The following is a 12671-nucleotide window of genomic DNA, read 5'->3' as shown; positions in this document are numbered from 1 at the left end:
AACAGAGAAGCATCTCAAGAAAGTTAGGGACGTTTACAAGTGCATGAAATTTTAAATTGTATCGAGGTGCTGGTGTTGTAGGCATCTAAAATAGGAGACAATGCATCATGTTCCATTGCTAATAATTTGTTAAGATATTTTTCAGGAGCTGTTTGGACTTTACATCAATGTAACAAAATGGTTGTTGTTGGCGGAAATTAGTAGTTTGTGTTGTTCCTTCTATTGTCATGTGGGAATTGTAGAATAGGAGAAATACAATTAGACAATGGAGGCAGTAACCGAGCCAGAAATTTCATTAAGGGGTGTTAATATAAAAAAGTAAACACATAAAAAAAACTAAGGAGATTCAACATACAGTATATATTCATAAAAATAAAATTTTAGCCTAACTATACAGTATAATTTTCCGGTAAAGGGGTGTCAAACTGACACCCTTTAGCCTAAGGTGGTTCCGCCACTTAATGGAGGCATGATTTTTTTTTTTTTTGGTAACTAACGATTTTACTAATTACCAGAATGATTACACTGAGGATCCATAGCTAGACTACATCACGGTCTGCTATCTAGTCTAGTACTACTACTATTAGAACACAGAGAACTGCATAACTACTAGAGCTAAACTAAATATTAAGCTGCTGAACCAGATTTTTAATTCTAGTACACGCCCGGATATTACAAACATATGCTATCTCCCTCACCAATTGACTGTGACTCTTTGCTATTTTTTCAAACCTTCTCTGATTTCTCTCAATCCACATAGTATGCACCCATTCAGTGTAAGCCAACTTAAAGATTTGAAGCTCTTTTGTGTTTTATCCTTTGATGCTTTAATGATCCATTTCTCCGGCAGCTCCCATCGTGATGTCCTAAAGAGAGGAACCTGCATCCATTTCAACACTCCTTCCCAGACTTTGTTAGAGAAAGGACACTCCATGAATAAGTGGTTTCTTGTTTCATCGTGACTGTTACATAGATTGCATATAGGATCAACATTTATCCCCCATGAGACATATCTATCAACAGTCAGTAGCTTCCCATGCATCTGCGGCCAAACTGTGAATTGAGCTTTTGGTCTAGCATCATTTCCAAATCGCAAAGTCTTCCAAGTTATTCTCTCATTATCACCAATAAGCTTACGATAAATCTGCTTGATTAAACTGCCTGTTTTGGTATCTTGAATTAATGCCATTGTTTCTCTTGCTTCAAATATTTTCCTCACTATCCATCTTGCCCGTTGAGGAATAGGCATTTGACTAAATTGTTGGTTTATGATATAGTAGGCATGTAACCACCTGATCCACAACCTATTTGCCTTATGCTCAATATCCCAACTTGCCTTAGTTATTGCAGCTTTATTCCATAGTCGTATATTTAGCAAGCCTAGGCCACCAATTGATTTTGGAGTGCAAACCTTATCCCAAGCAATTAGTGCTTTTCTTGTGATTGTGTTTGTACCAGACCATAAGTAGCTTCTACAATAGGCCTCAATTGTAATCCTTCTGCATATGATAGTTTCTTTGCGGTCCAAGATGAGATTCTGGATACCATTTTGTTGATCAATGGTTGCCATTGTAGTAATGAGATCTTTTTAGTGGACAGGGGGATTCCCAGATATTTGAAGGGGAGCTCGCCTTTTGGAAATCCTAACTTAAGAAGGATTTGATCTTGAATGCTCTGAGTGACTCCTCCAAAATAAATGGAGGCATGATTTCTTTTAAAAGATTGGTTCACGAAGTCACAAATACTTTGCATAAGTTACTAGTGGTCAAATGCTTAATGTCCCTTGTGAATTGGCCTGAAATTGTGCAAAAAGGAAAGGAAAGAAAAGACAGAAAATGGATTCAATATATCTGTTTCCTACCTCCTCCCACCAACATGATGTATGCAATACATTTGTCTTTTTTCTAGAAGGGTAGTAAATCATAAATGATTGATCAGAATTTAAAAGCAGTGGGTGCACCTATTAATATGTACACATACTTTTTAGCATTTATTTATAAAAATAAAAATATAGTATAAAGTATGAGTCTGTCTAGTGCACCTGCAACTAAAATACAACACAAAAAGAAATTACAGGGACTCTTTGAAATGAAAATTTTGCTAAACTGCTAGATGAGATTTTTTGCACTATTCAGTATAATGTTAACATTCTCCAAACAACATGTTCATAATCGGATGAAAACGTCACATATCACAGTAACTTATTTTCATGTCTTATATCACCTGAGATATCTGAGAAATCATGTATCGACATAACAGCCGAATGCTGAGTTCATATATGATAACACACTGAAAAGACGGAAATTTATCAGGTTTCAAGGTACAGCTAAGGTTTCAATCGTAGCATGTAAGATTGGATATGGAACAACTAAGTGTTTCTCCACGAGAGAGAGAGAGAGAGTGGAAGTCATTTTTTCACAGCAATCACAACTAAACAGAATAAAAGGATATATAACTGAGGGGAATGAACAAAGAACTACCTAGAAGATCATATTAACATCCACTTAACTTCCAAAACAACACTTTAATGTTTCAGAAAATAAAATATAAAAATGCTCTAAGTAGATGGTAGCTATAGTCATCCTTGATTCAGTTTAGCCTCAACGTTTAAGAGGATGACTAACGTAAGTAACATGCCTCTACTTTCATACATAATAAGCAACTTCTCATTTGACCTGGAGTTCCCGATGGTGATCACATCAGCATCCATATTATTAATGGAATGGACGATGTCATTGAAGTTTGAATAGAAAATGTGGGTGTGAATCTGTCACAAAAAATGGCAGTGATGATTAGAACCACGTAACAGAAGAAAAAAGTAGTTTTTTATAATCGAGAAAATCCCCGAGGGCCAACTAGCGCACAGTTGAAACTCGGTGGATAATGACCTGCCCCTCTACCCATCTTCACTTAAATACCAAACTTTTGTCAGCAGCAAGATTCGAACTCATGATGTACGACTAACATCACGCGTTGTGCTCTACAACCAAACCAAAACCCTGGGACAAAGAAGAAAATACCTTAAAAGAAAAACTTCCCCAATAACATAAAACACCTCTTGGTTCTATCCAGCTCTTAGCTTTACTGGACAACTATTGGAAAGAAAGAACCAATTTCACACATATGAATTTGCTTATAAATCTTTTAGTCTCCTTGCAATACTGCTTGACATCATGTTAATCCTTCAGAAATGCGGGGAAAACACTATGTTCCTTAAACTCATCTAATTCATATTACTGCTCTTTGAGCGAAAGGTACATGAATTCAGAAGCTAGTTTAGTAGAAAAATACATAGACTACCGAAGATAGAAATTCTGATGTAGGAAGAAACTTCTGAAGAATTAGCTAAGCACAACAGACTTTGAAAGAGATAAAAAAATTTGAAGACTAAGACTTTGACAGATATAATAATAATCATTTGACTTGCAGATTAAGGACGAGACTGAATATCGACCTGGGTACTGTCTTGAACACTAAAGTTGGTTATCCTGAATGAATCCACAGCCCAGTTCAAGCAGAAAGCTTCCTCGGGCTTTCTAAGAGGCAACGCCTCCCTTAAAGCAGCTCCATCAACTTGAATGACATTAATGCCAGCCTTCTCAAGATCTTTAACCTCATCCTTAATAGCCAAAGCAATTTGATAGCAAGTCTCAAATCTAAACAGCAACAAAATACCAGTCGACTTAGATGTATGAGATGCTGAATGAGGGGAAGAAAAGCGTTTAAGCTTAAAAATTCAAACCTCAGTGCCTGCTTCTTAGGCATAAGCATAACAAAGTCTAGCTCTTCCTGGAGTTTGACTACTTTGCTGATTTCCTCTGTAATATACTTGACATTTCCTTCCCCCGAGATCCTTCAATAGTCAGAGAAAAAACAATTAATATGCAGACACAAAGAATAACAACATTAAAAGGAATAACTGCCCTAGTAGATAGCTAACTTGTAAGCCTTGCATTCTAGTCGAACTTTTCTTAGCTCTAACGCTAGAGAAGAGCATTATCTTTATACCAGCACAGAAAGAAGCTTCTCATCTGAAAGGAAGCTGTTATTGATTCTCAAAATGATGAAAAATTATAATAACTGAAGTCTACTAAATAGCACTGAAAATGCTATTCCTAGACTAATAATGTATATACATAAGGAAACTCAGATCATTTCTCATATTAAGAGTGCAGTAAAACATGATTTCCAAGATAAAGTAGAAGGGCATAACAATCAAATTATTAGAACTCATCTACCTGCTCAATAGGCTTGCTTGGAAAGCTTAAGCAATGTCCTAACTGTCATTATTTCGACTTCCGCAATTCCATTGATTTGATTTCTTTCCAGAGGTAAAAGGAAATTGCGTCTAAGTGAAAAGTATACCTGAATAAATCAAGTGAAATAAATCACTTCTTCTTTCCCAAGTGAAATTGTGGTATCATGTCAAGCAAAGAAAGATGCTTCGTTATAACATCTATTAGTAACTTTACTGTACTTGCATCAAATGAGAAGCCCTTTTCATTCATTTCCTTCAAAAAGGTTGTCATTTCATTAAATTTGCTAAACTTGAGAAATTCTTGCGCAATAATATCGTAAGTGGCATTGTCCGGCGAACAACCATTCTCCTCCATTTTTCTTAGCATATCTTTAGCTTCGTCTAACAACTCTTCTAGACAAAATCCATTTATTATTATATTGTATGTTATCACATCGGGAAACAATCCAATTAAAGAAAGCTTCTCAAAAATAGCATGGGCTCTGTCGAGCTGGCCAGTTTTGCACAATCCATCTATTACAACATTGTAAAATTCAATATCAGTATCTTCTCTCTCTATTTCCAACTTATGAAATAGCGACATAGCTTTTGCAACAAGCTCATTCTGAAAATAACCACCGAGCAAAATGCAATTAGTGTTAAATTAGATTTGAGCCCCGTAGATAGCATTTCAGCAAAGAATTTTTCGACAAAGTCGGTTATTCCAACTTCAAATAGACCTTTCAAGATAGCACTGTATGTAACAATGCTAGGTTTCAATCTATTTCGAGAAATTTCATGAAATAAATGCATGGCCTCGTCCAATTTCTTTTTCTTACAGTATCCATTTATTAGTATGCTATAGCTAATAATGCCAGGCTTAATGCTCTTATCAATCATGGAACCAAAAAGGCTCCTTGCTCTATCCATTTGACCGCGCAAGCATTATCCATCAATTATCACATTGTAGGTGACCACATTAGGCTCCACACCTTTTTCATTCATGTGTCTCATTACCTCCTTAGCATCTTCAACTTTTCCTTCCTTGCAAAGTCCATCTGTCACTATAGTCAAGGTGTGCACATTTGGATAAATATTAAGATTTACCATTTCAGAGAACAAAGTCCTAATATTTTCCCACTGACCAAACTTACAGAAACCATCAATCAATGAACTATATGTGACTACGTTTGGAGGAATCCCTCTTTGTTTCATCTCTTCAAAAAAAAGCTAATTGCAGCATCTATCATTCTATCCTTGCAAAGAGCATCACTAACGACGTTGTAGTTTCTTGTGTCGGGCTTGATGCTTCCTTGTTCCATTACCCTTAGCAAATCGAAAGTTTTTTTAGTATGGCCCCTTTTGCTAAGCCCATTCAGGACTGTCAGATACGTGACTTCATCAGGCTCACAAATATTTTTTTCTCACCAACTTTTTGGACAAGTTAACTGCATCTTTGATCTTATTTTCAGCAAAGAATCCCCTTAATAATGTGTTAAAGGTGATAAAGTCAAATGGAATGCTAGTCTTCAAGTAAATGGCTAACACTGAAAATCCGCATTCAGAATGATACATTAGGCAATAATTGTTAATCGCTATATTCAAGATGTAATCATTAATTGGGATGCCTAATTTATGTATTTGTCGAAAAATTTGGATTTGAATAGTGAGAGTGCTGCTCTCTTTATGTGCCCTAGTGTTTGCACTATAAATACTTTTCTTTTGTTGCAAACACAAATAGTACATATTTGAGTTAATACATAATAACACCAAAACACCATTGCTAATTACAACTAGTAAACCCAGTTGAAATGCTAATTAGAACCATGTCAAAGAACTGAAATACTACTTTTTCATAACCGAGAAATCTGCAAGGGCGAGGTGGCCCACGGTTCGAAACCTGGTGGATAATGACCCAACCCTCTACCTATCTTCACTTAACTACCAAAGTTCTTCAGCAGTAAGTGTGACTAACATCACGTGTTCCCCATTAAAAACAAAACACCTCCCAGATCTATGCAGCACTTAGCTTTACTGGACAACAATTGGAAAGAAGGAACCAATTTTATACATGTAAAGTAGCTCATGAATCTTTCAGTCCCCTCCTTGCAATACCGTTGGACATCATGTTAATCTTTCAGAAATGTGGGGAAACACACATTCCTTAAACTCGTCTAATTTATATTCTTATCCTTTTTTCGTCATGTTCTTTGAGTGAAGGGAGCATGAATTTTAGAAGCTAGTTTAGTGGAGAAATGCATAGGCTACCTAAGATAGAAATTCTGATGTAGGAAGAAACTTCTGAATAAGCAGCTAAGCACAATAGACGTTGATAGAGATTTTTTTTTTTTGAAGACTTTGACAGATAATTATCGTTTGACTAGAGTAAATATCAACCTGGGTAGTGTCTTGAACACGACAGTTGGTTATCCTGAATGAATGTAAAGCCCAATTCAAGTAGAAAGCCTCCTCAGTCTTCCTAAGAGCAAACCCTCTCTTAAAGCAGCTTCAGTAGTCAACGTTAAAGCTAGCCTTTTCAAGATCTTCAACCTCATTCTTAATAGCCAGAGCAATTTGATAGCAAGTCTAAAATCTATAAAGCAACAAAACATCAGTCAACGTAGGTGTCAAGCTCTTCCTGGAGTTTGACTACTTTGCTGATTTCCTCTGTGATATATTTGACATATCATTCCTCCGAGATCCTTCAATAGTCAGAGAGATAAAAATTAATATGCTGGCATAAACCATAACAACATTAAAAGAAATAACTGCACTAGTAGATATATAGCGAACTTGTTACCCTTGTACTCTTGTCGAAATTTTCTTAGCTCTAAAATCTGTGAAGAGTATTATTTCCTGGAGAAGAATTATTCCCAGCACCATGCTTCACTCCCTCATGGAACACAGGAAGAAGCTTCTCATCTGAAAATATAATTCCTGGGCTTATAATGTGTATGCATAAGGAAACTCGCATCATTTCTCATATTAAGAGTGCAATAAAACATGATTTCCAAGTTAAAATAGAGTGGCATAACAATCAAATATTAGAACTGATGTACCTCCTCAATAAGCTTGCTTGGAAAGCTTGCAGTGTTCTAATTGCCATTCTTTCAGCTTCCACAATTCCATTGATCTGATTTCTTTCGCAGAGGTAAAAGAAAATTGTATCACAGTGATAAGTATAGCTGAATAAGCCAAGTGAAATAAATATTCACTTCTTACTTCCCGAGTGAAACTGTGGTATCATGTTAAGCAAAGAAGGATCCTTCGCTATAACATCTATTAGTAACTCTACAGTACTTGCATCAAATGAGAAGTCCCTTTCAGTCATTTCTTTCAAAAAAGTTGTCATTTCACTAATTTCGCTACACTTGAGAAATCCTCGCAGAATAACATTGTAGGTGCCATTGTTTGGCGAACAACCATTCTCCTCCATTTTTCTTAGCATATTTTTAGCTTCATCTAATAGTCCTTCTAGACAAAATCCATTTATAATTGTATTGTATGTTATCACATCGGGAAACAATCCAAGTAAAGAAAGCTTCTCAAAAATAGCATGAGCTTTGTCGAGCTGACCATTTTTGCACAATCCGTTAATTACAATATTGTAAAATTCAATATCAGTATCTTCTCTATGTATTTCCAACTTATGAAATAGTGACATAGCTTTCTCGACAAGTCCATTTTGAAAATAACCACGGAGCAAAATGAGCTAAGTGCATAAATTAGGTTTGAGCCCTGTAGATTGCATCTCAACAAAGAATTTTTGCGCAAAGTCAATTTTTCCAACATCAAATAGACCTTGCAAAATAATACTGTAGGTGAAAATGTCAGGTCTCAATCCATTTCGAGAAATTTCATGAAACAAATCCATGGCCTCATCCAATTTATTTTTCTTACAGTATCCATTTATTAAAGTGCTATAGCAAACAATATCAGGTTTAATGCTCTTATCTATCATCGAATCGAAAAGTCTCCTTGCTCTATCCATTTGGCCACATAAGCAATATCCATCGATTATCACATTGTAGCTGACCACATCTGGCTCTACACCTTTTCCAATCATGTGTCTCATTACCTCCTCAGCATCTTCAACTTTCCCTTTTTTGCATAATCCATCAGTCACTATGGTCAAGGTTTGCACATTTGGATAATATTAAGATTTACCATTTCACATAACAAAGTCCTAACCTTTTCCCACAGACCAAACTTACACAAACCGTCAATCAATGAATTATGTGACAATGTCGGGAGGAATGCCTTTTTGTTTCATCTCGTTCAAAAGGCTAATAGCAGCATCTATCATTCTATCTTTGCATAGGGCATGTATAACAATGTTGTAGATAGGTGTGTCCGGCTTAATGCTTCCTTGTTCCATTACCCTAAGCAAATCAAAAGTTTTTTGAGTATGGCCCATTTTGCTGAGCCCATTCATGACTGTCAAATACATGACTTCATTAGGCTCACAAATATTCTCTCTCACCAACTTTTTGAACAAGTTAACGGCATCTTTTATCTTATTTTCCGCAAAGAGTCCCCTTGGTAAGGTGCTAAAGGTAATAACATCAAATGGAATGCCACTCTTCAAGTAAATGGCCAACACTGAAATTCCGCCATCAGAACAATGCATTAGGCAATAACTGTTAATCGCTATATTCAAGATGGAATCACTAATTGGGATGCGTAATTTCAGCATTTCTTGAAAAAGGGAAAGAACAGCAGAGTAATGCTTCATATTTACCATAGTCTTCAATAATTTCGAGAAGCTAAAAACAGAGGGAAGAGACTGAGCTCTGACCATTCGACGGAAAAGACTCAAAGCATCATCTAAGCACTTGACGTTCTCAAATTTATCCTCTGCCGAAGAAATAGATGTGTTGCTCTGAGAAGAAAAATAATCTCTGATTGTAATTGCCGAACCAGAACGTGAAACAGCAAAGCATGAGAAACCATTACAAGAGTAACGCAGCAGAGAAATTCTCGCCATCTTCAATGGCTAAGGAATCTCTTCAACTTCTTTCGACAATTTGGATTTGAATAGTGAGAGTGCTGCTCTCTCTTTATGTGCCCCAGTGTTTGCACTATAAATACTTTTCTTTTGTTGCAAACACAAATAGTACATATTTGAGTTAATACATAATAACACTAAACACCATTGCTAATTACAACTAGTAAACCCAGTTGAAAATCCACAACACTAAAATAACAGTTGAAAAAAAAAAGACACAAATATTAGAATATTAAAATGTAGAACCAAGCAAAAGTCTCAAAACCCCTTAATTTATAAAAGATCCAAAATTTTAATAAGCTTAATTCACCAAAACGTTTTATTTAAGAAAACCCAAATTTGTAAAAAATTTATCCTTTAAATCATTCAACCCTAGAAATTGCTTATTTTGAAGTTAGCTAATTTAGCTAGGCTACAAAAAATTGCTTATTTTAAGAATTTTTTTTTTTTTTTTTTGTAAAACTAGCTTTTAGAGAAGTACTTTTGTTTGCTCAATTCATTAGAGAAATACTAAATTTTTTAGTATTAGATAAACAAATTATTTTTGGCATTCTCTTAAAAAAATTACTTTTGAGTGTTAAACAATGAAAAAGGATTTAAAAAAAAGAAGAAGTAATTTCCATGTCTTTACTTCTGCCATGAATTCTGGTTATATGTAACAATAAATTCCAACACTTCTATTTATTTGGAGAATGGGTAAGAAAATAATTTTATACCCATTCTCTGATTCTTTTTATCACCATAGCCACAAAATAGTTCAAATTCTAAGTTTGGAAGTAGGAATGAGAGTGGAGGTGGTAACTTTGGTGAAATTTTTGGATGAAGAAGATAAATAATAAAAGGGGTGAAGACACGGTGGGATGAGTTGTGATGAAGATAAGATGGGGGGGAAGGTTTTCTCAACTTAAAAAAAGGTTATTATTTTTATTTTTCTAAAAGATACACATGTAATTTATTGATTTGTCCATTTGCCACGTCATTTGCGTTTGTAATTCATATTCTGATTTCGGGTGTCCACAAGATACACTTAAACCAGTATAAAGTATCTAAATTGTTCTTGGTAAGAGTGTTTAGCCAATAGTTGAGGCCAACTTTAGGTGTCTGTTTATGTATTCTGTCAAAATTTTATGAGTAGATAGGTTTTACTATTAATAAATGCCTAGTAAATACTCCCTTCATTCCAATTTAAATGAGATAGTTTGATTTTGCACAAAATTTAAGGGAAAAAAGAGACTCTTGAAATATGTTGTCTTAAAAGTTTAAGGGGCAAAATCTTTACAGGGTCATGGCATTTGTATGGCTATAAAAACTTCTTATTAAGGATAAAGTTGGTAAAATAAAAAGTTTAAAGTTAACTTATTTCCAAATAGAGAAATATGTCTTTTTTTTTAGAACAAACTAATAAGGAAAGTGCGTTATTTAAATTGAAACAGAGAAAGCACAATTTATGAGTAGGAGTCTAAAGTACAAAATAACGATGTGAATATATCTATATTGTAATACATTTTTTCCTGCTCTTCATTTTTTCAGTTAAAGTTCTAAATAAATATTTTTTGTTTTTATGCTTTTATATGACTTACTACCTTGTTGTTTTTATTCTGCTTTTATATGGCTTTTTGTTGTTGTCTCTTCTTATCTATATTTTCATTAATGTGATGTTTATGCTTTCCTGAGTTGATGGTCTGTTGGAAACAATCTCTCTATCCTCACAAGATAGGGGTAAGGTCTGGATACACACTACCCTCCTCAGACCTCCACGGTGTGAGATAATATTGGGTGTCTTATTATTTATTCAAACGAGAATATGTGATGACCCGGGAGGTCGTGATCGGCACTTAGCAAGATTTCGCCTACCAAGTAAACCGACATTCACTTTAATCAACGCAACTCAAATGTGCGCATGTATAATAAATAAACATATGACAATCGTGTCTAATAATGACGTGTATTGGGACTTGAACCCCACATCTTAGCATCACAAATGCACAAGGTCTCACTCCTATGTCTAGTCGTCATGGTGCACCATGACTCGAATTCCATATCTTACCTTGTGGGCGTCAGGACTTGGAACGTCACGTCTTTCTACTCAAATATCTTGGGATAATATGCCCACGCCATCATGGAAATGCGTCAATGCTTGAACCTAACGTCTTATCAATACCTCAGAACGGCCCAGGACTCACCTAAAGAAGCTAAGTGATGAAAATGACTCTTGTCATCCTGTTGGTTCTTGGTATCCATCTCTATATAGCCAACCTGATGAAGTCTGCAAATGAAGCTGAAGATTTGAAACTAGTCTTCCTTTAGCTGAACTTTTGTTGGGATGTTAGCAATTCATCCCAGCTATGATTGTGAATAGAACAACTAACAAAGGATCCCCTGTTTCATTTCTAAAATGTAATCAATCAATTCGTTATGAATCTACAAAACTATTAATAATTGAACAAATATTAGTAAAAGCTTTTTAGACACAAAAAAGACACTACAGAGAGTATAAAACCAAAAAAAAAAGGTGTTACAATTAATTAAGCATAATAGTGTCCACCAAATATCGAAGTACTTTTGGTACATATTTTCTCTGCCTCTGATATTAATTTCATGCAACTTATGTCTTATGAAGATATTAAAGACATCACTTTTTTAGCTAATTCACACTATGTATATTTTATTATCATTATTACATTTTAAATTATGTTGCTGAGTGTAGGCTTAATTTCAGTATGCATGCACATCTTAAGGCCATAGTCGAGGTTGACTCAAAGGATATTGGTATCAAGGACTGCAAGCATTTTGCAAATTCTGACAGCAATTTCTACTGTTGATTAAATCTTTGGCGAATGGATGTGTATAATCCAGCATCGTACTTCACTCCCCCGCGGAACACAGAAAGAAGCTTCTCATCAGACCTGGATTCCTCGATGGTGACCACGTTAGCATCCATGTCCATAATGGAACAGCTCATGTCATTGAAGGTTGAATTGCATGAGTGTGAATCTGTCATAAAAAATGGCAAAGATGATTAGAAACACGTAAAAGAAGAAAACCCTACTTTTTTTATAATCGAGAAATCCCCGAGGGTCACCTAATGCATGGTTTAAAACTCGATGGAAAATGACCCGCTTGTTGGGAAAAGTAGACCCGCAAAAATAATATTCAGGGTATTACTAATAAACGCAAAACACTAAGTTATGGTTAAATCAGCAAAAATAGAAATGCATCAATAATGACACCAAGATTTTACGTGGAAACCCTTCTGAATAAGGAAAAAACCACGGTGAAGAAGAGCAACTGATATTACTATAGCGAGGAATTTTACACTGTGTAGTAACTGTGAGCACGTGATTTTTGCCTCACATGAATTACTCCAAAAGAATTCTCAAAATTAGGCCTTTTCTTTAATTATGTGTTATTCTAGGAATTACTGTG

At 35.2% G+C, this 12671-nt stretch overlaps 1 protein-coding gene and 2 pseudogenes across 1 annotated transcript; all 3 read right to left on the bottom strand.

Moving 5' to 3' along the window:
- Positions 1-718: 718 nt before the first annotated feature.
- On the bottom strand, positions 719-1570 carry LOC138879020 (uncharacterized). Its single transcript, XM_070158592.1, has one exon. It carries the CDS (start codon positions 1568-1570, stop codon positions 719-721), a length of 852 nt encoding a protein of 283 aa, XP_070014693.1.
- An 894-nt stretch (positions 1571-2464) lies between these two features.
- Positions 2465-9467, bottom strand: LOC104226194 (putative pentatricopeptide repeat-containing protein At1g12700, mitochondrial; annotated as a pseudogene).
- On the bottom strand, positions 4389-6533 carry LOC138880489 (putative pentatricopeptide repeat-containing protein At1g12700, mitochondrial; annotated as a pseudogene).
- Positions 9468-12671: the final 3204 nt, after the last annotated feature.

This window comes from Nicotiana sylvestris, chromosome 10 (genome assembly GCF_000393655.2).
Source record: "Nicotiana sylvestris chromosome 10, ASM39365v2, whole genome shotgun sequence".
Lineage (NCBI taxonomy): Eukaryota > Viridiplantae > Streptophyta > Magnoliopsida > Solanales > Solanaceae > Nicotiana > Nicotiana sylvestris.
The sequence above is the reverse complement of the archived record's forward strand: the minus strand, read 5'-3'. Positions and strand labels throughout refer to the sequence as shown.

Bases quoted from the DNA above. Each gene is read 5' to 3' on its own strand.
- LOC138879020 (XM_070158592.1), bottom strand. From the start codon at position 1,570: ATGGCAACCATTGATCAACAAAATGGTATCCAGAATCTCATCTTGGAC.